This window comes from Carettochelys insculpta, chromosome 28, assembly GCF_033958435.1.
Source record: "Carettochelys insculpta isolate YL-2023 chromosome 28, ASM3395843v1, whole genome shotgun sequence".
Taxonomy (NCBI): Eukaryota; Metazoa; Chordata; order Testudines; family Carettochelyidae; genus Carettochelys; species Carettochelys insculpta.
This window is the reverse complement of record NC_134164.1, coordinates 7128716-7155770: the sequence shown is the minus strand read 5'-3', so window position 1 is coordinate 7155770 and position 27055 is coordinate 7128716. Positions and strand designations below refer to the sequence as shown.

General features: G+C 46.4%; 1 protein-coding gene across 1 annotated transcript; it reads left to right on the top strand.

Annotated features, from left to right (window-relative positions):
• The first annotated feature begins 1808 nt into the window (after positions 1-1808).
• MEOX1 (mesenchyme homeobox 1) lies at positions 1809-25967 on the top strand. The gene is made up of 3 exons (XM_074978909.1): positions 1809-2539; positions 18843-19015; positions 21653-25967. The coding sequence occupies exons 1-3, from the start codon at positions 2089-2091 to the stop codon at positions 21773-21775; spliced, it is 747 nt and encodes a 248-aa protein (XP_074835010.1). The 5' UTR covers positions 1809-2088; the 3' UTR covers positions 21776-25967.
• Positions 25968-27055: the final 1088 nt, after the last annotated feature.

The window sequence follows — 27055 nt, the reverse complement described above, 5'->3', positions numbered from 1 at the left end:
TGGCATTCAGTGATCTATCAGGAAGGTGAAAGACATGCTAAAGCCCAGATAATGGCCCAGTCCTTTACTAAGCAACATGCCAAAGGCAACTGTGTGCTTTTTGCCAAAGTTCCATTTGAAGTTCCCCTGTTGAATGAAGAAGTGAAGAAGTGAGCCTGTGCTCACAAAAGCTCATGCTCAAAACTTTTCTGTTAGTTTATAAGGTGCCACAGGACCCTTCGTTGCTGCTGAATGTTATTTCTTTCTGCAAGTCACTTACCTTTTAGTCCAGGTCTACATTATGGGGAAAATTCGATTTAAGATATGCAACTCCAGCTATGTCAATTGCGTACCTGCAGTTGATTCATCCTAAAAATCGATTTCTCCTGCCATTCCCACAGCAGGAGGTCAGCAGGAGAAACTCCATTGACTTCCCTTACTCCTTGCGACAGCAGGGAATACCAGGGTCAATGGTGGAGCTCTGATGGTTCCATTTAGCACGGCCCCCACTAGGCATGCTAAATCAAAACACTGGAAGATCAACTGCCACCGCATCGATCTTCCGGTAAGTGTAGATGTAACCTTCAGCTTGGTCTATACTAGGCAGGTAAATTGATTGCAGATACACAATTCTAACTACAGCAATTGCATAACTAGAATTGACTAATCTGCAGTTGACTTACCCGGCCGTCCTCACTGAAGGAGGTGTTGACCTCCCTTACTCCTTGTGATAGGAGGGAGTACAGAGGTTGACTGCTGACCCCAGATACTTCGATTTCGCTCTTCTCTACCAGGCCTGTGAAATTAAACTCCGGAATATCATCCCTGAATGAGTCAATTTCCCCGTAAGTATAGACAAGCCTTCAGACTAACAATAAAGCAAGGCCGTGGGAAGCTAGTGTGGAAGACGGATGGACGGCAGACTGTGGAAATATTATATATGTAACTATCCAGCGTAAAGAATGCTAGAGCGTACAGCCCTGAGACAGGTTACAGAACTGTGTATGTTCTGACTATTCTCTGCCGCTACTCGTTTTTGGGACAGATCTGGAGGGCAGATTCCATCCCTGCTAAAATCCTTTCAACCGCGATGGCTTTAAGGGCTGAGAATCTGTTTTCTGTTAACAAAAACTATAAAACTTTCAACAGCAGATGAAAAATGTATCTCCCATTGGCATGCAAACTACAGACTTCTTCAGAGAAAAGTGGCATCTGGACAATTCTCCAGAAAAATGGTCACACCAAGAGCTGATTCTTCTTTGCCACTGGCAGTAGAATCCGCCTGTCACCAAGCCCCTCTTTGCAGAAAGTCAACATCAGTCATTCACGAGACCTTGAATAATAATATCAAGTTTAATTCTTTTTTAAACTTTCGGATCAGCTCTTAAATCAAATGCAATCAGTGAAGTTCTTTCATGCTTTTATTTCCCTTATTTTAGTCCCTGGAACTTGACATCTGTTGAATTCTGGATCTGGTTTAGGGCTTTTTCCAAATCCAAGACTTGGGGAGTTTTGTTAACAGTGCAATAAAAATAACTTCTTAGTGTTGCAGGGAAACATTAAAGACTTTTTGTGTGCAGCATTCTCCCTTTATAAAATATATATATATACACACAGACAATGTTTCTTTAAAAGTCTCCATCTGTAAATCCCATTAGATGCGCATATAAGGTTTCGGATGATTAATAGTTGCCTGCTTTGCTTTGGTTGGAGGGGCTGAGAGGACGCAGGTTAACCCCTCCCTCTTCTCTCTCACATTTCACTTCACAAACTTGTCACCGGCACAGTCTTTAAAAAGTGCTTCGCCTGTGTCCAGTGTTTCACAGGGAGGCAGCTGAAGGCCTTGGGAAATCAGGCCACTTGCGGCATAGATCTGGTTGGTGTTTTCCAGCTGGGACTATGGGAAAGTTTAGCCGGGCTTCCAAACGAGCACATTTGCAATAGAACAAAATCTGCAAACAAACCACTTTTTAGGGGCGGTGGTGGGGGAAATCCAATTCTGTCCTGTATAAGTTTGGATACATTTTTCCCCCTGCCTCTCTTGTATCCTTGAAGCCTGAGCCAACTCCCATTACGAATCTGGAAGTACGGACAGGATAGAGCCAGCGAATGGATCCCTCCGTAAGCAGCTGTATGCAAAGTCCGCATCCCACTGCCCCACTTTGGGGGCGCCTGAGGAATGCCCATTCAGATGTTGGCACAGCAGCAGGAGTGAATCATTACCCACAAGCACCGTTCTCATTCCATCAAAAACCAGACTTCTCTGCCTATTCCGATTTCGCAGCCTCTTGTCTGGCCGCTGCCCCCCACAGCTTCCCTCGGGAGGAGTGCACGATTGCGGAGCAGCACCCGCCTTTCCAGCATCCTGACTGGCACTTTGCAGCATCAGAGGCCAGAAGGCAACTCAACCCAGGAGTGGCCTTGGGTTCTGGAGAGCTAGAAAGCAGCAGCCCAAGCCTAGTGGCTGCTGCAGGGGGCGTGAATGAAGATTATGGGGTACCAGGAAGCACTACAAACGAAACGGAGAAAAAGTCCTCCAAAAGGAAAAAGGAAACTTCAGGTAGGTGGCATGTTACCAGGGATCTGGGGCAGCAGTGTTTGCAGGGTCAGAACCTCTGTGCAATTTTACAGCAGGGATCGGGGAAGGAAACCAGGGAGAAGTACATTTCAGGATTCTCGACAAGGGGAGCGGGCAGCACGGAGCTAGTGCTAGCATGCTTTCTGTTTGCTGCTCTGTGGGGTTTCGCTTTGCATTTCCAAATCTCAGGCCTGAACTAGCTACTGTCCCGCAGGGTCACAGTGCAGCCTGAGCGAGATTCACAGGGTAGCCTAAGCAGTGGAACCGTGGCCAGGCAGCTGCACCATGCGCTCCCCGAGTGTGAAATGATGAGGGAAGGTCAAAGAACAGGTAGCCTGTTGGAGTGCATTAGAGAAGGGGAAAAGCAAAACCAGCTCCAGGCTGGTTAGTGGGGACCGTTGCTAAAACGAAAGGATTAGGAAAAAGATCCTGGCACTCAAAAAATAACCCAGACTTCACTGGGAATAAATCACAGATCTTAAAACACGCTTCCCACCCCCGACTCATAAATGGGGAGGCAGCAGGATTACTGGTTTGGTAAATGCATTCTCCGGGGCCTCCAGGGAGCTAGCTCCAAGGAGGACACTCATTCTGAGCTTTAACAAGACATCAGGTAGCATCTCTATTGCTAGGTGCCGAGAATCTCACCAGAAGATGATGTAACTCATTTTACACATTCTTTGAGAGCTGAATAGCATCAACCCATTTCTCCATGTGCATTGCTATGGGCCAACCAGTCCTGGCATTGAACTGTGCCATCTGTGGCTGTCCCGTGTAGGAAGCTACATGGGAGCACAGTGAAGAATAACGACAGCCAAACACGCAATGTTGTTGCCTGCCATCAAAGATGCCTCCTCCCCTTTGATACACTTTCTACCTATGTAGCAGTTTGCCTGAGCATTTAATACTTTCAGTGCCAAACCAGATCAGGGAAAGAGCTGGAATTAAGGACTTTCTCATGATTAGATACAACCAGGAGAGGTTGTCTTCAGCGAGTAGGAGGAGAGCAATATGGTGGTGTAAGTTACCAAAGGAGAAAACTTTCCACCTCCTAGTTTCCAAGGGTCTCATGGATACTTTGCAGCTGTCAGTGTGAAATACCAGCATGGAGAGACCGCTGGTTTCTCCTAAGAAATAACTAACTCAATCGCTTCCTTAGGAGTACCGCTGACTATGGTATTTGAGCCCACCACAAATCTAGATAAATTTATTCTCCAGCACCTCAATTTTTAAACTGGGAACTGAGGCATAGAGAGATTAAATGACTTGCCCAAAGCCACAGGAGCTGCTTGGGCAGAGCCAGGCCTTCAACCAAGGATCTCCTAACAGTCTGCCCAACACAGTACCTCTGAGACCAGCCCCCCCCGGCCCTCTCATTCTGTCAGCTCCATTGTTAGTCTTAATCTCTGCTTTGGAGAGCTTCCCATTGCTGTTCCTTCCAGACATTGGCAAGCTGTCAGTGTGTATTTGAAACAGATAATAATCCAAACCTCTTTGAGACCCAGACTCTGAATTATTCCCTTAGATACTTGATAGTCGCTAGAAACCCAGGTTGATGGAATTTGTCACCATCCAAAGCCATAAAGCCTTTCAGGCAACAAATTGCCATAAAGTTACACATTTTTTTTCCCCAGACCACAACAACGCTATTGCAGGTGGTTAGGTTTTCTTAAAAAAAAAAAGAGAATGTATATGTTTAAGGGTAGCTGGGACATCTCTCCACATTTCAATGAATGTATATCTTTAAGTTAAGAGTATAATGGGATTCCAAGGCACATCCCCATGTGTTAAGCAGATGACAAATAGTTCCTAACACCTTTCACCCTCATTGCTATGAGCAACCTTGACACAGTCTCCTTCCACTAAATGCCAGCCCAGATGCCTGTCATTAGAGAGGAGCTGTAACCCACAGTGCAGCACATGACATCATTGAAATGTAAAATGATTCTCTGCCTTCTGGCCAAGTGTTTTCATTATTCCTCTCTCCCTAGTTTAACACCTTGCGCAGACGGTGTCGCAAAGGTGATGCCATTGCTGCTTTCGATTCACTCACTTCTGTGCTGACAAGGTTAGAAAAGGTTCAGAAAAGGGCAACTAGAATGATTAAGGGTTTGGAACGGGTCCCATATGAGGAGAGGCTAGAGAGACTGGGACTTTGCAGTCTAGGAAAGAGGAGACTGAGGAGCGATATGATAGAGGTGTATAAAATCATGAAAGGTGTGGAGAAAGTGAATACAGAAAAGTTATTTACTTGTTCCCATAGTATAAGAACTAGAGGACACCAAATGAAATTAATGGGTAGCAGGTTCAAAACTAATAAAAGAAAGTTTTTCTTCACACAGCGCACAATCACCCTGTGGAACTCCTTGTCAGAGGACGCTGTGAAGGCCAGAACTCTAACAGAATTTAAAAAAAGAGCTTGATAAATGTTTGGAGGTTAGGTCCATAGATGGCTATTAGCAAGGGGTAAGGTATGGTAACTAGCCTTTTGTCGAAGGCGGGAGATGGATGCCAGGAGACAAATCGCTTGATCATTGTCTTCGGTTCACCTCCTCTGGAGCACCTGGCATTGGCTACTCTCGGCAGACAGGATATTGGGCTAGATGGACCTTTGGTCTGACCCAGTATGGCCGTTCTTATAATAAAGTAGATGTAATTAAACAGTACCACTCCTTTCCTTTCCCCAGAATGAAACAAAACAGGGAGAAAGTCCTAGCCTTTTAGCATTCCGATTTCCTGAGTGGCAGTTCCTTGAAATGCAGCTGGCGTGGGACACGCTTTCTCTCCCTCCTGCTGAGGATTGGCTTTGGTTTGCATTTGCAAAATCCAAGTGCCTCTTCAGAAGTTAGCAAAGGTTAATAAAGTGAACCAGCAAATATCTATCAACTTACGATGAGCCCATCAACCATAGGCTCAGTGCCAGTTCGTTGTCCAATACCTCCCTCATTATTTCCTTCCATTTTTCCCTGTCCAGTGCAGCGTGGCTTAGTTTCTGTAGACTAGCTCTGCACCAATCTACCCATTCTCTGTGGGGTCTGCCTCTCCTATTCGAACTGTCCATTATGCCAAATACCAGGGTCTTAACTTATCGTTCATTGTTCGTTCTGCAGCTATGTCCGAATAGCTATAGCTTCTATTGTATAACCTTCTGCAGTAGGTTCTCTTTCGGCTTTATCTTCCTCTATAATTCCTCGACCTTAAGTCATGCTGTAGGATAATTGTCTATTACAGGGGTGAGCAAACTTTTTACGTCGAGCGCCACCTTTTCATCCCTGCAATTAGCAGCTCACTCCCAAACGACCTAATGTAATCCAAACTGACAGAAATTGCAGTTATGTTCCTATATATATATATATATATATTTAAAAAAATCCCTTTCGGCACTTGTAAGAAAACAAGTCTGTAGAATGGAAAAAACTTTATTAATGGGCATATAAATGTGAATACACAGACATAAAAACAGTAATAGATTTCAGCATTTTTAATGAGGTGGGTGAGCCTGAGAGCCAGCAGCCGACCATGCTGCACTCTTGATTATGAAATTTCATGCCCCCCGATGGGACCCACCCCTCATTTTGTGCACTGCTGCTCTGTTACATAGAGCCGTGTGATGCTGTCTTACCAGCTACTATTGTGCACTGCAGCACAGTCACAGAATTTCAGTCATTTTTTTTTTTGGTGTCAAGTCCTGTAATTCTTTCTTGGTCCGTATTCAGCCAAAGAGATACAACAGGAACTTCTGGACTGGGTTCTTTGCTTGCATGGTACTCCCCAATAGTCATAGAATATTAGGACTGGAAGGGACCTTGAGAGGCCATCGAGTCCAGCCCCCTGCCCTCATGGCAGCACCAAGTACTGTCTAGACCATCCCTGATAGACATCTATCTAACCTGTTCTTAAATATCTCCAGAGATGGAGATTCCACAACCTCCCCGGCAATTTATTCCACTGTTTGACCACCCTGACAGTTAGGAACTTTTTCCTAATGTTCAACCTAAACCTCCCTTGCTGCTGTTTAAGCTTTCTCCCTCCTCCTTATGACACCCTTTTAGATACCTGAAAACCGCTATCATGTCCCTCCTTAATCTTTTTTCCAAACTAAAGAAGCCCAATTCTTTCAGCCTTTCTTCATAGGTCATGTTCTCTAGACCTTTGATCATTCTTGTTGCTCCTAAAACAAGCATGCTTCTGTGATAAACAGGGAGACTTTAATACAGTGCTTCTTGCAACCTGAGCGCTTGGGCAGCCACCCAGGAAAGATTTGAGTGCTGCTCAGCTGATTAGCAGAGCACCCACAGCCACCCCCAGCTGGCAGCTTGTGTTTCTATTGACGGTGCACGTCCACCCCTGCCTTGGTGCACACAGCAAAATTTGTTCTGCCCATGGGGAAAAAAATTAGAGGGAACACTGTTCTGTCAATGTAAAAGAAAGATGGGCCATTCAGCTTAGTTCACCAATTTTCACTACAGTGCGGTAGTCTTTAAATATATTTCTGTTACTGCCTAGTATGGGCAGCAGCAAACACAATGCTATTAATATGTGCAAGTACTCATGTACATCTCTCTCTCTCTCTCACCCACACACCCCTCTTTTCTACCTACTTTTATTATTAAGGGGCTATGGTCTGCCCTTATTGACCGCCTTGGCATGTCCAGGAAAATCAAAGCAGAAGATTGGTGAGCATTTGTTTTCACAGCTGTAGTTTCAGTAGTTCTCCTATAGATCAGCTGTAATATTTCCAATAAGTGTCTTTTACAGATTTCCCCAAAGTTGCCATATTGCACAGCTGTACCCATGACACATAAAACTGGTTCTAACATGAGGCTTTGCAATGACCGTCGTCACAAAAGGCAAAGAGTCTTATAATGACGCATAACTTATGGTATTCTACGTTTCCATATGATCAAGGGGCAGCTACCAAGTAAACAAACAATGCTGCAGGCACTTAAACCAGCTCTAAAATAAAACGACAAATGGTCTGAGTGTGGGAGTGACTAATAAACCCCTGCAGGCACTGACAGTGTGGGGCATCTATAAGAACTGGAAGCAGCTTTGAACAGACCTTCTGTCATCTGAGTTTAGACTTTCCACATGAAGCTTTTTCCAGATGACAGCAATGCAGAAGACATCTTAACCCACATGTTTACAAATAAAACAGCCTCCTGGCAGAAACATCCAGCTGGACAATTGGATATTTCAGTTTTCTCCCACTCAACAGCCTAGAACTCTGTGCTGGGAACAGCAGAACACAGGCGAGAGAAAACAACATTTTGTTTTTATGTTCATCAGCAATTACAGTCAGAGAACCCACGGATAAGAGCTCGCGGGTGTTGCGCAGGTGTAACTGAGCACAGAATCTTGTGCATTACCTTTATACTTGCAGAATTTAAATGGGGACAGCAGAGATGAGATCTGATGACATTGTGAAAGGATTCATTTACAACATTTTGGCTACGTCTACACTAGCCCCTTCTTTTCCAAAGGGCCATGGTAATGAGCGAGGTTGGAAGATGCTAATGAGCTGCTGCTATGAATATGCAGTGCCTCATTAGCATAATGGCACCCACAGCAATTCGAAAGTGTCGCTTTCGTTTATTGCACGCCACCTGTGTAGATGGGGGCCTTTCCTTTTTGGTTTTAGGAATAAGGGGCTTTCGAAGACTAGGAGGTCTTTTAGAAAGGCCCCCCCATCTACACAGGCAGTGCGCGATTTGAAAGCGGCACTTTCGAATTGCTGTGGCTGCCATTATGCTAATGAGGCACTTCATATTCATGGCAGCAGCTCATTAGCATCTTCTGACCTGGCCCGTTACCATGCCCCTTTCGAAAAGAAGGAACTAGGGTAGATGTAGCCTTTATGTTCATACCATGCCTTTTATGCTGGAAAAGCCCCAAATATATTACAAAATTTTCAAAGTCAGTGTCAGATCACTTTAGAAGACAAAAATAAAGGTTTATAAATCCAAGGATCAATGAAAATAGTCCTATCATTTTTATACCCAATTAAAACAGTCTGAGGTTTTCATTTAAGTCCTCCGCCAGCAGCGAACACGACCTAGGCCTTACACTCTAATGTGCTAGTGCATTGGAACCAGAAAGCAAAAATGGCCAGGAACAGCCTATAAATAAAAACAAACCCATCAGTCTATTTTCCTTGTTCAGACACAGTGAAGTGCAAAAAAATAAAGGCTCAAGCAATAACAATGAGAAATAAATTCCATTTTTAAAATTCTTCTCATCTTAATAATGTAATAATACAGGAAAGGCAATCTGCCTAAATGATTGCCCCTGTAACAAACTGGCAATTAAACTCTGTATAATGAGCTGAGAAGGCACATGGTGTAAGTCAGTATTTCCTAAGCTTTGAGACCATGGAACACCAAACAATATTTTTTTTAAATGCAAAAAACTATGAAAGCTTGCTTCAAAAAAAATGCTTTCGGACCAAATAAATAAATAAATACCCCAAAGAAGTAATTTAATCAGGTATCATAGACATGAAGTAACATTGTATCTGTATTTAATCCAAAAAAAAAATTAGCCCATCAATGTATTTTTCCAAATACTCACAGCACACTTGCGAGTTGTTCATGGGACACCAGTATTCCATGGAATGCAGTTTAAGAAACACTGGGATAAGGGATGGTACTCTAGACAGGGATTCATGACTCTTGAGTACTATTCCTGCTTCTGTAGCTGACCCACTACTGCAGGGATGGGGAACGTCTTTTAGGTCGGGGACCACGGACCCACATAAAAACCAGGCTGGATACTGGGGCGGGGAGCCCTGAGGGTTAGATCCAGGCAAGCGACAGTCCAGATTCAGACTTCAGGTTGGAGATTCCCCACTCCTGCAGTGCTGTGTAACTTGTAAATCACTTCTGTGCCCTTTTCTCCCCATCCCCTTTCTGGTTAGTATGTAAACTTTCAGGGGCAGGCCTGGATTCTCGCAATGCACACGTACAGGGCTAATCATTGTGGGGCCCAGAACTCGGTTGGGGTGTCTGTATGCAATACAAATAATAAATGAGAACATGTACCATGCAGGATACCTACAAGAAGATTAAATAAGGGCTTGGCCACTTCTCTGATACTTACTTTTACTTTTCAAAGAGCGTACGATGCCCTATGTCAGTGGTTCCCAACCTGTGAAAAAAAATAAAAGGCAAATAAAAATGGTCATCGAAAACAAGTGTTAAACAAATAGCAAAGTTACAATCAATTATTACTATTTTTAAATTAAATCTCTTCCAATAACACTAATGGCTGTCTAAAAATCTATGTTGTGGTTTCCTTTTTCATTTAACGAAACATACCTAGGGGCTAGAGTTGGCTTTGATGGGAGTCTGCAAAAGGTTTGGGAGATGACTGGAGGTCAACATCAGGGGAAAAGGTTGGGAACCACTGCCTTATATTTTTGCCTACGTAAAACCTTAACCCTGTTTCCAGTCCTCCTTCAAATTTGTAACATCTCCCCTGAGACACTTTACTAGTCATACCACTGATAGCAGCGCAACACAGTGAGTTTTCTATGGTTGAGCTGCATTTAAAGTCACGATGCCCTCAAAAGCATGTCGGTTCTAACATGCCTGTTAGCAGGTGCTGGTGTCAGAAAGAATCACAACCTGAAAAACCCCCAGAGGGCAAGGGCAGCGGGATGGTTGGCAAATTAGTGGCAGCTGTTTCACTTCCACAGCTGTGATTAAGTGAGGATTTGACCCAAAAGAGACACGACGGTCCAAACGTTCCGGGTGAAATGTGCTGTAGTAATTAGGCTGAATTTTGACTGATTTGTAAGGGATGCGTGAGAGGTACCAGATGTGTGTGAAAAGACAGAAAGCTCAGAAGCCTGTGTTTGATGAGAGGAAGCTATAGCTCTTGGGGACAATACAATGAGCACTTATTGCAGCCCATTTTTGCAGCTTATTAATATAAAATAGGCACCCATTGAATATATAGATGGCCTTTCAGCAAGGATCTCAAAGCACTTTGCGAGGTTCTGCTTCACAGCCCAATTCTGAGCTATTACTGGGAAGCACCTCATAACCACTGGACATCTCCTCAAGAGGTCCTCAAAGATGTTGGGCTATCAAGACTAAAATCAACATATGGGGGGAAAAAAAAGACAGTGGCACTAATATGCTGGTGCTGAATTCGTTCACACTGCACGTTCCTTACATCCTGCTCTCCTTGCTTTGTTTGTGAGCTGCCTGTATCAATTTCTATTGTAGGGTCTTTGGAGCCAGGCAGAGGTGTCCCATCTGTAGGGCAAGATGGGACAGCCACCTTAGGCCCTGTGCTTTTGGGGGCCCCACAGCAGCTCCCCTATGGATCGGAGGGGAGAGAATTGCCTGTGGCAGGTCATGGGTGGCTGTGGGTGGTCGCAGCAGTGGTGGGTCACCTCCCCTTGCCCCACTACCCCCTACACATCACGAGCAGCAGCCTGTTCTACTCCACCATGGCCTTCTGGCCCTTTGAGCCCTGATTCTCCTCAGGCAGCTGGGAGCTGGGTGAATGTGGAGGGAGGCAACCCCCTGTTGCTGCTGCCCCCATCATCTGCTCCTGCACCCTGCTTCAGGTAATCCCCGGTCAGGGAGCAGGTCAGGGGGCTGAGCATGAAAGGGGCAGGTCCTACAGTATGCAGGGCTTGCTCCAGGCTCTGCCCCTCCTGGGGACAGCCCTAGAGGTAGGTACCTTATTTATTTCTGCTCTTTTTAAACTACCCAGCTTGCTACACAAGCAGCAAATACATAATATGAAACCTAAGCCAGAGATCCACCCTGCTCTGCAGCAAACAAGTGCTGAAGATGCACAAGTCTCTGTGTGAGATATTTATCTTTTGTAATATATTAACTTCCAAATTTCAGGGCATCCCCCTTACCCTTATCAGAGTAGCACTCACTTGCCCCTGCAGCAAGGAAGGGAAAAAGTGACTATTCCTTCACCTTTCATAGGTCTCTTTCCTGCATTTTTTCTCTTTAGATCTGTAACATGTCAGTTCACCAGCTGGCTTTAATTGCATTTTCCTGCAGGCAGCCGCCTGGGGACATAACTACAGTTAAGACAGGAAGAAAACATATCAAAAGCCAACAGGTGTCAGGCTTAATTGCCTCAGCCCTGTGCTGGCTGGAGAGGTGCATTTATATCACATTTTACTTTAGCAATTCAACTAACTGTGTTCTCAGTTGTGCCAGCAGACATAGCTCTAAATCAGACTAAACAACTGAGTGCTGTCAGAACCCCGGGGAAGACTCAGTAGTTTGGAAATTACGATTAACTTGATTGCAATAAAACAAACAAGCCTGTAGCGCTTTAAAGACTAACAAAATGATTCATTAGGTGATGAGCTTTCGTGGGACAGACCAGCTTCTTCAGAATGTCCAGCGCTGAAGAAGTGGGTCTGTGTCATGGAAGCTCATCACCTAATAAATTATTTTGTTAGTCTTTAAAGTGCTACAGGGCTGCTTTTTTGTTTTGTGAGGATACAGACTAACAAAGCTACCTCTCTTTTTTTGACTGAAATAAAGCAGCTACAGAAACTCTCTTCCCCCTCTGGATGGCCTCAGAGGGGATCTGAAATAGTTTGACAAGAAAAATACCTCCCAGAGGTGAGCTGATGAGAACTCCTAGTCACTTCAGCTATTTGTGAGCTCACCTCACTTGGACAACATGAACGCACGTGGTGAAAGCTGCAGGCGCACAGATATCCTGTTAGCATGGATTTGGGAATCCTGTGATATGTTCCATAACAGCAAACCCATTATGCATATACTCTAGTGGTTTGTAAATATTTTATTAATGGGAAAAGGAAAAACAAAACTACAGAAATGAACAAAATGGCAATAATTAAAACTCCAGCTGCATGGTGACTGGCTGTGAATTCCAATGTACATCTAGCAACCATGTGTGCATGCATTACCAATTGACCTTCATGCGTAAGTGCTCAAGCCAATCACTAACGAATTGGGGGTTACAATGGGACCCCTACCGGGAAAGGGGGACAGTTTATCCTACATCTGCCTACAAACAAGTCTTCCTGAAAGTTGTAGCTGTTACAGGCCTGATATCTCAGCTGCAACAAATGCCTTGTGCAGTGTTTCTGTGCCGATGGCTGTTCACACCAGCTGTGCCCCAAAATGCACCACATAAATTCAGTATTCCCTGTAAGCTGTGCGCTTGGGTGGCCGCTCAGGAGAGATTTAAATGCCACCCAACTGATTAGCACAGTGCCCACAGCTAGGTTTTTAGTTTCTCCTGGTGGTGCACATTCACCCATAAGTCAGTGCACATAAAACATTTATTCTGCATATGAATGGGAAAAATCCACACCTGGATGGAAAAGATTAGAGGGAACACTGCACAAATTAATGCTGGATACCAGGAGACGGAGAAGGAGGCTATGAGTTAGGGTTGGTGGGAGAGAGAAAAGTTTTCAGGGAATATTTGCAGAGAAACTCTTGTGTATCTCACTTGGCTCAGCGTGGCTGAAGTGGACAGCAGGTGAAGCTGGGTGAATATTGTCACTGCATCTCTGCTCTCTTGCCTGTCTTCTCAGGGGGCCAGATTCTCATCTCAATAGCACTGGTGTAAATCTAGAATAAATCCCCAGACTTTAGTATAATGACTCCAGATTTACACTCTAGCTCATCATCCTTTTGTAAATAACAGCTCATCTCCGCCCCTCTCCCTCTGTGTGCAAAGGCTGATGCAGGTCTTATGTTGGAAATGTTATGGCACAAGACACAAGTACTTTTTGGCTCCCACAGTGTCTTTTGTACACAACAAGCCCCTTGGAGAAAACCAATTGGATTAACCTGCAGATATGAACTTGCAAGAGATGTGAGATCCAGGGAGAGGCTGGAGGTCTGAAAATGTTCACCGTTTGCAAGAAATGTCACCCTATCTTCTCCTCAGTGAGGCCGCAGATCTTTCTGGGTTGGGATATTTTTATGATTTCTGCTGGAGGAAAAAAGAAACAAACCCTTTCTAAAGCACAGACTCGTAACAGTTCATCTGCATTCTGCATTTTCCACATCCTCTGGCCAAAACTCCAAAGCACAGTCGAGCCAGTTTCCACTTTTGGAAGGGCACAAAAACCACAATCCCAATTAAGCAGCCAATTCCTTTCGCAGCTCTGTCTGCCAGGCGGCCCATGCCACAAACTCCAAGTTATACCACCTACTCCAGTCCAGAGTTTCCTGTAACCTGAGTGCTTGGGCGGCCACCCCAGAGAGATTCTGGTGACCAGCTGATTAGCAGACCATGTGTTTCCACAGGTGGTGCTCGTCTGCACATGCCTTGGTGCACACAACAAAATGTATTCTGCCTATTGAAGGAAAAAAGTTAGAGGGGACCCTGCACCAGTCCCCAAGACAATCAACTTGAAGGCCAGAGTTAAAATGATTACAAATGACTGAAACTGTTTTTTAACAGCAAAGACCAGTGAAATGACCTTCGTTAGAAAGGATGCACTCCCATGAAACAAATTGGAAGCTGCCACTAGCGGAGGGTGTGCTGCCTGCTTGTTTAGACTGCACTGGCTACTAATGCGCTCCCTGATGCAGTTTGTTTATTGGCTTCAGGCCGTACAGCTTTGTATGGTTTGGAGCCTGACCAGTGTCCACTCTAATTTTTTCTCCATCAATGGGTGGACTAAATTTTGTTGTATGCACCAAGGCATGCGCAGACTTGCACCTCCAGTAGAACCACATGCTGCCGGTTGTGGGCACTCTGCCAATCAGCTGGCAGAATTGGAATCTTTCCTGGGCAGCCGACCAAGCGCTCGGCTTACAGGGAACACTAGTCCTGACTACCACTGAGATTGCAGGGAGCAGGGAGCAGCTGAGAATCCTTTGACTTGGAAACTCTCAGGAGTCAGTGGCAAGGGCCTCCCAGCATGGAGTCCTCAGCTATGAAACTCCTGCTGCTCTGTCAACCCCCCAAACTTGTTGACCTTTGGAGACTGATGTGCTGCTGGTCTGTTTACTTAGGGAGATGCCAAAGGGAAGGATTTCTGGGCAACAGGGTTTGATGTTGGATGGAATATTTTGGGAGTGATTTTTCCCCTCTGTTATTTGGTTGGGAGGGAGTTAAAGGTCAAGCTAAAACGAACAGATTGTTGCTAATGAAAAACATTTTTTAGAAATGTGGCCAAGGACAATCCCATCAGTGAAATGCTAGCAGTTCCTGGCAGAAATGATTGTTAATGGGAGTGACATGTCATGTCTCCATTTCTGAAGGGCAGCATGAAGAGTGAACGCATTGTGAGGCCTGAATTTTAAACCCCGTGGATTATTCCAGTTGGTTTCCTTCCACAAACAAATTGAGCATTTGAAGACTGTTGTATTTTACATTCATTGCTTCTGTTAGGGATGTACTTTAAGTGCTTCTCCAATCGTCTTTTGTGCATCGTCTTGGAATAGCTCCCTAAGGCTGGGCCTACACTTGCCCCCAGCTTCAAAGGGGGCCTGGTGATCAGGGGGCACAGGAGATTACTAATGAAGTACTGCGGTGAATACGCAGCACTTCATTAGGCTACTTTTCCCCTGCGGCAACTTTGAAGCATCAAACTTCAAAGTGCCAGCATGCGTGTAGCTGCGGGCATTTCAAAGTGCCCGCGCTACTTCGAAGTGCCTTTTACTCCTCCAAATTTTGGCATATTCACCGCAGCACTTCATTTGTAATCTCCCCTCGCCCTGAATAATATGCCCCCTTCGAAGCTGGGGGCAAGTGTAGCCAAGCCCTAATAGTAATAGCATTTCTATTCTTCCGTGCCTTTCCTTCAGAGAACTCAGTAATAGTATTTTTAATGTATCTAGCTATCCTTCCAGCCAGTTTTTTTTTTTTTTTTGCAAAAACACAATGAGGAGCCAGTACTCTGCTGGCTTCCTGTCCCCTAACCCTAGGCAATCCTGTGGCTGGGGCTAGCGAGGTGCCGGTACTCAGCATGGGCAAGTACCAGCATAAAAAAAATCTATCTATCCTGCTCTAAATTAGGTGAACAATTACTCCCCAGACAGAGTGACTGGTGTAGGGATTCTAGAGGGAACAATGGCCATGTACCCCCGCCCCTCCCTCTCCCATCCCTACTCCACCCATGCTCCGCCCTCCCTGCCCCAGCTCTGCCCCCCGTGCACTTCACTGTGCTGCTTCCATTGAGTGTGGGGCAGTCCCTCCCCATGCCATATGGACTGGTGCTGCCTGGGTTTAGTGTGAGCTAGGAAGCTCATGCTGCTTTTGGGCCACAGCATTCCATGGGTAGGGCAAGACCAGCCCTGCACTCATCAGAAGTGGCGCGAAGCTGATGTTGAGTGTATATGGGGTGGCTACGCTTGAGAGGTACATGTGGACTCCGTGTGCACCCCCATGTGTTGTCTGTGCCCCCGGACTAGTTCCCTTCTTTTTCCTAAATGCTGGCTGCAGCAGAACCTGAGGTTCCCCTCATCTCTCTTCAGGCTACATGGGAAACTGGAACCTGAAGGGCTTTGGATAAGAGTGGACAGGGTGGCTAATCCTCAGCAGATAGCTAAAGCACGAAGTGTGTCCATCTGAATAGATTTATTAAACCTAGCTGGAACTGCTGCATCCTAGTTCATATCACATTTCTGTGAGGTTCCAAAGCTGGTGTTTTCCTCTGTAAAGTGGTTTCTAGCTGTGACTTCACCGCACCTCAGTGTTCCCTGAAAGCTGAACCTTCGACCGGCCACCCAGGAGACATTCAGGCAACACCCAGCTGATCAGTAGAGCACCCACAGCTACCCACAAGGGGAAGCAGGCCTTTCTATGGGTGGTGCACATCTGCATGTGCATTGGTGCACACAACGAACTTTATTCCACCCACGAATGGGAAAAAGTGAGAGGGAACCCTGCTGAGCCCGCATGCTGAATTTCCTAAATCAAATTCCGAAATAAATTAAATTATTTTTAATGAGGAAAGGCTGACGTGGAAGTTGGTGAAAGAACAAAGTTGAGCGCCTTAGAGAAAATTTGCTTCAAGGCCCAAATACGCAGGGCAGCTTGGCAAGGTGTACACGTCCTTCCTCCCTTCTTCATCCTCCCAACATCGCCAGCGTTTCGGTCTTCCCTGTCACATAACCAGATGCTCCCTAGTGTGGGGAGCTTTTCATTTCAGACAGTGACAGAAACGCAGTGGAAAATGGCATCATTAAACAATGGTAGATTTTTCTTTTTAAGATGAGACAAAACATTCTGCTGGAGACAAAAATCTCCTTCACCTCCACTGTAGCAGGCCAGTTTACATCACGGTGTTAGGCCTTGTAGAAATAGCCTGGGCTTCTCTTTGGGCATTGAAGCAGAGGATCTGTGTCCCTATGTGGCTTAGAAGTAATAAACCACTCTCCCTGTGCCTGTGACTGCAGTGTTTTGAAACGGGGTGCGGATGGCAGATCCCCACCTAAGTCTTGCACCAGCCACGGAAATGTGAAAACTACATGCACAAAACAGTTCTGGGCACCTCAGAGGAGAGCAACGACAATGATCAAAAGTCTAGAGAACATGACCTATGAAGAAAGGCTGAAAGAATTGGGCTTGTTTAGTTTGGAAAAGAGAAGATTGAGGGGGGACATGATAGCAGTTTTCAGGTATCTAAAAGGGTGTCATAAGGCAGAGGGAGGGAACTTGTTCTTCCTTGCCTCTGAGGATAGAACAAGAGGCAATGGACTTAAATTGCAGCAGGGGAGGTTCAGGTTGGAAATTAGGAAAAAGTTCCGACCTGTCAGGGTGATCAAACACTGGAACGAATTGCCAAGGGAGGTGGTAGAATCTCCATCACTGGAGATATTTAAGAAGAGGTTAGATAGATGGCTTTCAGGGATGGTCTAGAAAGTGCTTGGTCCTGCCATGAGGGCAGGGGGCTGGACTCGATGGCCTCTCGAGGTCCCTTCCAGTCCTACTCTTCTATGATTCATTGATTCTATGATAATAAGAACTGTACACTCTTATTGGGAGTAGCAATAACATGCGGCCACCAGCGTCCTGCTGCCCCATCCCCCGCCCGTTGTGGAGTCATTCTAGGAGAATTTTTCCGTGGCAAAGCTCATAACCCAAATGCATTTCCAGGGAACCCTGCAGGCACCAGAACCAGTGGAGCTGGGTATGATAAGCCACTAGCTCCAGGCCATTGTCTCATCACTGGCGCTGCTAACCCTGGTACGTGCGACATGACCTCCAGCCATAGTGGTCACAGCACACCTCATTCAATGCACTGGTGCTGAGACAAATTCCTAAGTAAAACTGGAGGCAAATGCAGTGTAGTTACGTGACAGTGGCTGTCAGTGTTCCCTGTAAGCTGAGTGCTTGGGTGGCTGCACAGGAGAGATTCAAGTGCCACCCAGCTGATTAGCAGAATGCCCACAGCCGGCAACATGTGTGTTTCTTGTTGGTGCACATCCACACATGCCTCGGTGCACACAACAAAATTTATTCCTCCCACGGATGGAAAAAGTTAGAGGAAACATTGCTCAGGATCCAAATCAAACAAAGCTGTATGGACTGAAGCCAATAACACAAATCGCATCAGGAAGCACATTAGTAGCCAGCATAGTCTACACAAGCAGGCAGCACAGTCTGTGCTAGTGGCAGCTTCCCACTTTGTCTCATGGGAGTGCATCCTTTCTAACGAAGGTCATTTCACTGGTCTTTGTTGCTAAGAAACAATTTCAGTCATTTTAAATCATTCTAACTGTGATGTTCAGGCTGATTATCCTGGGGAACGGACCAGGATTCCCTCTAATTTCTTCCATCAATAGGCAGAATAAATTTTTATGTGCATCACTAGAATCTCTCCAGGGCAGATGCCCAAGCCTCAGCTTACAGGGAACTCTGGACTGGAGTCGGTTGTGTAGCACATGTTTCTGTTGTGGTGCACATGCCGGTAACAAAATTTTTCCCACCCCGGTGGAAGAAATCAGCAGGCCCTCTGACGGCTGTATGTGAAAAAGAAAAAAAAGGAAAGGGAAAGGGAAGGCTAGATACAGTGCAGCCAAGCCTTGTGCACGATTCCACCATGCAGCTCTGCTGCTGCCCCCTCAGTCCCACCCCGTGGCCCCTGCTTTTCCAGCCCTCTGCCAATGTACCCAGCTTCCAATCAGGTCTTTGCCTGGGACTGACAACAGCATCACCCCCTGCCACGGATGCTGTGCAGGGGGATAGACTCAGGTCATTACACTCACTTTCACTTGGGACCTACACCAAGAACCCATCAACGTCTGCTGCAACGTTAACTAGTATGACAGCAACTGACACATAAAGTATGTTTGTCTCTTAGAAAACCAGGACTCCAGTAGCAAGCCAGAAGCCAGCAGCAAAGCACGGAAGGAGAGGACAGCTTTCACCAAGGAGCAGCTGCGGGAATTAGAAGCTGAATTTGCACACCATAATTACTTGACCAGGCTCAGGAGATACGAGATAGCTGTGAATTTGGACCTCACTGAGAGACAGGTACCTCTGGAATATTTGCTTCTGCAGCTGCACCCCCCTGACAGGGCTATCCCTGCGTGGACTGACAGGGGCATGCATTATATTACCTCTGCTTCTGCTTTTGTAAATGTGCATAAATATTCGTACTGCACACAACTTGAAAAACTTTGTCGCAGCTCTGACCGATGCATTTTAACTTGGGGATCGTTGGGAAGCTGATTTCTGGCATTTGGTTGAAAAAAGCCATGGATAAATATAATTTTAAGCTGCAAAACCATTTCTGAGCGACAGATGCCTAGGCTCTCTCAGATGGTCTATCCCATTCACTTGCATGCACCAAATGGCTGGTACTTCATAAGCAGGACCGGGTGGAACCTCCCAGGATTTGAGCTGCGCCTGCAAGGCCCACAAATACTGCAGCATCCCAAGGAGCACAAGGGGAAATGAACCAGGCACCGGGGTTCTTAGATTCTCATCTGATGAGGTGTCTTCTTTCAGGCAAAGGAGATGTTGTGAACTAACGAGGGAGGATAAACGTACGGGGAGATTTTATGGGGAATTGAAAGAGTTTATGCTCTGTTTCCTGGCCTGATCTTAGGGCTTGTCTACACTTTTTTTTTTTTTTTGAGAAAATTCCCTTTTTTCCAGAAAAACACTCCTTGCATACACATGCAAAGCTTGTTATTGGCTACGTCTACACTAGCACCCCCCTTTCAAAAGGGGGGTGCTAATGTGACACTTCAGGATATGCTAATGAGGCAGTACAATGAATATGCAGCACCTCATTAGCATAATGGCGGTCGTGGCACTTCAAAAGCGCCACTTTCAATCATGTGCAACTCATCTACACAGGGTCCTTTTCAAAAGGACCCCGCACCCTTCGAAATCCCCTTATTTCTATAACTAAACAGTAATAAGGGATATCAAAGGCTGGGTCTACACGTTCCCCTTCCTTTCGAAAGGGACATGTTAATGAGCAGGTTTGAAAGATGCTAATGAGGCGGTGCAATGAATATACAGTGCCTCATTAGCATAATGGCGGCCACAGCAATTCGAAAGTGCAGCTTTTCGAATCGTGTGCCACCCGTGGAGATGGGACCTTCTGAAAGGATCCCCCCCGTTTTCGAAAGCCCTTCTTCCTGATCTTCCTTCTTCCGAAAGAAGGGCTTTCGAAAACGGGGGCGGGGGTCCTTGTGGAAGGTCCCGTCTCCATGGGCGGCACGCGACTCGAAAAGCCGCACTTTTGAATCGCCGCAGCTGCCATTATGCTAATGAGGTGCTGCATATTTATTACAGTGCCTCATTAGCATCTTTCGTACCTGCTCATTAACATGCCCCTTTCGAAAGGAAGGGGAACGTGTAGACCCAGCCAAAGTGTGTGGGGTCCTTTAGAAAAGGACCCCGTGTAGACAAGCTGTGTGCGATCGAAAGTGGCACTTTCGAAGTGCTGTGGCTGCTATTATGCTAATGAGGCACTGCATATTCATTGCAGTGCCTCATTAGCATGTCCTGAAGTGTCTCGTTAGCATCCCCCTTTTGAAATTGCGGTGCTAGTGTAGACATAGCCATTCTGGAATAACAGGGCATTTAATTTAGAATAGTAACGCCATCAAAATGAACAACTTTCACCCACTTTCATGTGTACTATGCGGAGGTCATTACGACTTACGTGACCTCCCATCACCGCTCTTGTTTCAAAATTGGGGTCTCTAGGTGAAGGATTCCTTTCAAAATGCTCTTGCAGGGAGAACGCTCTTTTCAGACATAACTTATTTCAATGCTAGAACATTGGGCGGCGGGTTTGCAGAAATTTTGGTGCTTCCCAGGCTGCTCAGAGCCTGCAGTCCCTCCCCTCAAACATCCTCCCCTGCACCTGCCGAAGGGCCTGGGAATGAGTTTGGGTGTGGGTGGGGATCTGGGGTGCAGGCTCTGGGATGGAGTCTAGGCCGAAGGTCTGGGCCCCTTTGGAATGCCATGGAGTGCTGTGCGCCACCCCGCAGGCAGTTCAGAGGAATCATGGGGAGGGGCAGGGCTGACTGCTCAAGCCCCGCCCCTTCTGTCTTGGGCCATGCCCCTTCTAGAGGCGGTGAGCCAGGCGCCCCTCCCACTTTGCCCCAAGGCCTATGGCACCTATCAGCACCACTGGGGCGGGGGCAGAGGGTGGGGATAGAGAAGCGGGTAAGGGGTACAGGCTCATGGTGGAGTGGGGGGATATGGCAATTACCTGGGGCTCCCTACTCTGACAGTGGTTCCTAGACTGGTGGCCTGAGGATGTCTTCATGTGTTGCTGCCCACAGGCACCACCCTCACAGCTCCCATTTGCTGCAGGGGCAATATACGGAGACACCCTCCTCCCTGCGACATGGTGGCAGCTGCACAGAGTGAGCGTCTGGAAGCCACGGTGCTGGTGGAGAGACCCCCAGGATGTTTTAAATTGCCTGAGGGTGGCAGGCAGGCCAGGGGATGCACCAATGGGTCATTCACGAGGACGGCACATGGGGGTGGTGGAGAGACCTGGCCCCAAATTTTGCTGGGGCCAGGAGCCAGGCCAGGAATACTCATGGTGCCCAGGCATCCCAGGTACATAGAACTCGCTGCCCATGCCTGCAGAGACAGAGATCTCCTGCCGATGACAAATGCCTTCCTTTTCTCCTCCAGGTTAAAGTGTGGTTTCAGAACCGACGGATGAAGTGGAAACGGGTGAAGGGCGGGCAGCCGGTGTCCCCTCACGAGCAGGACACCGAAGACGTGGACTCTGCTGCTTCCCTGAGCTCGGAATAGCTCCTCACACCAGCGATGACACATTGACTGAACACAGGAGAGGCTGTCACGCAGAGAACCGACGCCGTTAACACACACCGCTCCCTGCTCGAATCATCTCCTTCTTCGGTGAGTCCGGCAGCAGGGTGCCTTCAAGTACCTCGGGGACTGTAACGAGCAGCCAGAAGAGTCCAGAGAAGCCTCTCACCAGTGCCAGTATTTCTTCCAAATAACTAAAGCCACTGACTATGAACCAGAAATAAAGCTGATTAGAGCTGGATTTCTAACCACCAATAGTGGTCTTCAAGTTCTCAGTAGATACAGTTGAGAAGCACCAAGTTAGGGGGCCGGGGGGCAGTTATGTAGCTCCCTGACCTACGATCCTATCCAACATCTCTCTTTGCCATTTGTCGCACCGTAAAGGATTTATTATTCCCAAGAAGGGCCTTCTTCGTGCATCACTGGAACGCTCCAGTATCTGCTGACGGTTCTTGTGTCATCCAAACTGAAAATATAAATGGGTCTTAGCAAGTCGATGGAGGGGGGCAGCGGGCATGTGAAACAAAAGTGTGGTCCCAAATTCTGTGTTGGCCTTTGGCCATTAATTTTGGAAGGGATCATTCCCACAAGAACATAGGCTCCAGTTGCTGATATGCCTGAGTGAATGAGCTCCTGCAGGTTTGTTGAATTAAACTTGCGTAGCTGCATGTCACAACATGAAATCACACAGGGAAGATTTTCATAACCGCCAAGCCATGTGTAACGAGGTCCAGAATCATCCTAGTTCTGCTCTGGACACTGATGGGGTTATCTCTTCTGCAAGAATGTTGCCTCTTTCTGATGTGTTTCTCAGACTTGTTTCTGGAACAAGTGAGCAGAAAACAGAGCCCTGTGGTATGCTTAATTCAATGGATCAGTGTTAACTTAATAAAATTTATGGAGATATACATATCTTATAGAGCTGGAACGGATCTTGAGAGGTCATCAAGTCCAATCCCCTGCCCTTTTGACAGGACCAAGTATAGATTTTTTTAAAAAATCTATTTGCCCCAGACCGGCCTCTTTAAGGACCGAGCTCATAAGCCTGGGTTTACAAGGCCACTGCTTAAATCACTGAGCTATCCCTCTCCCACTTCTTGAGTCTTTTTCTCTTGGGATCAAATTTTTCTTCCACTAGGTATCAGTTATGTATATGTGATTTATGTATACATATATGTGTTCTATAGATAAAATAATTACTATACATTCACTTCGAATCAATATTCAGGCTGATCAAGTTAGCAATTAATCATCTAACCAACTGAAGTTCTTTTTTCTTTTTTCTTCCAAACTTTCTGTAGACAGACATTTTTGTGAATGCATTCACTGTTTACAGGTGTTTGAACAGTTTAGGCAGACAAGCTTTAGCCTGTGGATTGATTGCAACCCATCTACTTTCACTGTTAGTGCTTTGGGGTTGGTTGTCTGTGTTGCTTGGTATTGTTTCTGCTTCCTGATTAGATGACTAAACTTTTTAAAACAAGGGAGCCTAGCACAGCACAAGTGAACAAAAGGGAACACGTAACAACTAATTCCCTTGGTTGTGTGTCTCCTTTTTCAACATCCGTGCGAGCAAAAGCTCTTTGCGGAAATCGCATGATGCCATAAATAGTGAATAAAAATGGGGAACCAACACAGTCAAACTGACTATCTGTATGGAACTCAGATGAAAGTTCATGAGCATTGTTTCTACTATCCATCCCACAATACCATACAGAGTCAGAGCCAGTCATGAAAGGAAGTAGAGACGAGCCCAGACATCCCAAGAAGTAGCTGCATTATGAAGAGAGCTCAGGGTGGGGGGCACACATTGGCTGCAACTCTATTAAAATCTGACCACTCTAGTAGGTGCTTAAAATGAAAGATGAGCACGAAAGGGACCCTAAGGCTAAGGCTACATGACAGCTTAAACACGAAATAAGCTACGCAATTTGCTCTGTATTGTGATGATTATTTTGAGTGTAGTTCAAATAGGCTATTTCAGCATTGGGCTCTGTCTAAACTGTGCCACATGTTGAAATAAAGCACTCTTTCAAAACATCCCTTACTCCTCCTACAATGAGGACTACCGGGATGCTGAAATTGCTTACCCATATTTTGGAAAAATTTTTCCAAATAATAAGAGCATGTCCAAGACACAGAGTAGACATTTTGGGATACCTCAGTATCCCAAAATAGCTTTAAGTGACCTCTGCTGATCTCATTTGGAGCACTAGCAGCCAGCTGATTTCTTGTGATGCACCTGAGGGCAGGATCCAGCTAAAATAAACTATAAACCATGTGGCAGTTTTATGTTAGTAGTGGCTGTTTACTCTCATTTTAATCAGCAAACACCAGAGCAGGAGAGAAGAATAAGACACCACGACATGATCCACCTAGCATGCTCTGGGCTTCTCAGGAGCTTTGAAGAAGGTGACATCTATTGGGCATTGCTACAGCACCATTCACTTTATAAGGCCTCTGGATACAAAGTGAGAGAAAGCCCTGAATAGATGCTGTTGAGCCCTGAATGGAGTTTTAAAACACCTGATGCAGTGGTTTAGTTACAAAGGTACTGACATGATTCCAAATCAGAAACATCTGGACTTGATATCACCTCTAGAACTGTCTGGAAGTGTTTCTCAGTGCTATGGGCACCTCCTCTGCGACACTTTGACAAATTGCCACTTTCCCGATGCTAACACCCAGCTGCCCCCTTTTGTAATTAATCCTGTGACAGTTCCCAATACACAGCTCTTGAGTTTCTCTTGGAATCCATACATGCCCTCGCAGCCCCCAGCTGTCCCAGCAATGCCACCTAAAATTGGCTCCTCTTCCCCAAAGTTTGAAGTATATCGGTAGGTAGGCATCCTTCAGTCTGCATACACTATGGATCGCGCCCTTTGTAACTCCATTTAAGATCGTCATTTGCAGCGTTGACTGTGACTGTGGAGGCCCACATGAGAGTGACAGTCCTTGCTACATCTGCTGCATATGTAGTGGGCATCTGGCAGGTCCTTGCTGTCCTTTGTACAGGCTCGCTTCTCCTCTGCCACCTGTCTGATCTTCATCTCGCCCTTCTGAAGGCCTTTGTGTAGTTCCTGCTTCCAGCTGCTGCGGTTGTCTGCCAACTCTTCCCAACTATCTGGGTCAATGTCTACCTCTTTGAGGTCCCTCTTACAGACGTCTTTGTAGTGCAACTGGGGGTGTCCAGGAGGTCTTTTGCCAGAGGCTAGCTTGCTGTACAGGATGTCTTTTGGGATCCTTCCATCATTCATCCTGTGGACATGGCCAAGCCAGCGGAGCCGCCGCTGCCTGAGGAGGGTATGCATGGTTGGAATTCCAGCTTGCTCGAGGATGGCGTTGGGCACTCTGTAGTATATCAAATTATAAATAATTGTAGAAAAAAATAGTGTATATTTCTATAATGTCCAGTGCCTTGGGTTCAATGTAGTCTTACATAATATTGTAACAGAATTCTCTTAGAATGATATATGAAATGTTGACTTTCTAAAGGACTGAAATTCATGTTTAACTATCTTAAGGTAACATCTATTTGCTATCATATCGTGTCATGTTCTTTGCACATATCTGAAAGCCAGTCCCAAATGCTACACCTACACGGCCGTGCAATTCCATAATAAGCTATTTTGAAATAACACGTCCACATATAAAATGCATTTCGAAATAGCACTCGGCTATCTTGAAATAGCATTTCTGGGCCCACAGTGCTATTTTGAAATAGCGCTATTGGAGTCCATTATCGCTTATTTCAAAAAGTGCTAGTCCGTGTCATATTAGCGCCTATTTTGAAATAGTGATTTTGAAATAGGTGTTATTCCTCGTGGAATGAGGTTTACCGGAATCTGAATAATGCACCTGCTATTTTGATTTCATTTCAAAATAGTGAGTGTGTCATTTGGACTCTGCCAAAGTTATTTCTAAATAACTGCTACTATTTCGAGGCAACTGCCAAGTACACAGAGCCATACTGTTTGCATTTTGATGTTACTCTGATGCACTGTTAATGACAAACCCTAAGTATGCTACCAAACTCCAGTCTCTGGTCTTTATTCCCAGTGTCAAAGCTTGGCTGAAATGGTTGGACCCTCAGTTTTGTATCTGGATCATCAGTTTTAAAAATTATGACCATGTTACACTTTGCAAAAGATGTAAAAAAATAAATACAAAGTTAAAATAACCAAGAGTCTGGGGTCCTTTTCCAGAGCAGAGCATTGGTGTGAGAGTAAAATCACCCACTCAGGGCTATCATGGGCCAAACTCATGGCCACGGTGCTTCCTGAGGGTTGTTGAGGGAATTAGCTCATTCTCCCAGCTCTGGTCTGCTGCCTTTAATCTGTGCTCTGTTCAGGACCTGCATCACACCCAGGATCCCCAGGCCTCTCCTCTACAGTCCCTTGCCCCCTCCGGGGGTCCCAGAAGTCCTTGTTCAGGGTGCCCACCAATATGGCCAGCTACAGCCTCTATCTAACCCCCTGCCTCAGGGGCAAGCCACAGCCCATACTGGCCACAGTTGGTATGGCTAGGCGTGGTGCAAGGGGGGAGGGAAGGGACTCAGGCCTGCCCAGTACTCTGAGTCCTGGCCCAGAGACCCTCTGGCAGCAGTCTGTCCTGCTCTCCTTTTCCTCCTTTGACCCCCCGCCCCACTTCTCTTCACTGTCTGACTCCCTGGGCTACTTGCCCCATGACCCCTTGCACTCTCTGGGCCTCTCTATCGGGGTCAGCAGCCAGGCAAGCATCAGGCTGGACCCTCTCCCTAGCTCCCCGCAGCCTGCCCAGTACTGATCTATTTGGGAACTGGTCTGCACTGTCCCTGATCAGGATTTAAACTGATTCAGCTCTTTGGGAACAGCCCCTTATATGCCGGGCTGGTCCAACAAGCTGCCCTCTGATTGGCTCCCCCGGGAGCCCTTCACTCATTGGCTGAGGTTGCTCCCTCCCGCTGGCATTAACCCCTTCCTTGCAGGAGTGAGGCACTTGGCCCACCACAAGGGCCTTCTCTTGTCACATCTCCCGGCTTGCAGATGTGGCGGGGGGAGAAGGGGCAGTTGCCCCCAGGCCCAGTGTTTCAAGCCGTGGCAGGCGGAGCGCTGGACCCCTTTGAAGTGCCACGGCAGTGCTGCACGTGGTGGCGAGGGAGTGGGCCACGGCCTGAACAGAAATAAAGGCTGATTGCCCTCGGCCCTGCTTCTTCCGATCTTGACCCTGCCCCTTCCAGGGAGCAGAACTGGGCCTCCCTCTTACCTTGCTCCAGGGCCTGCA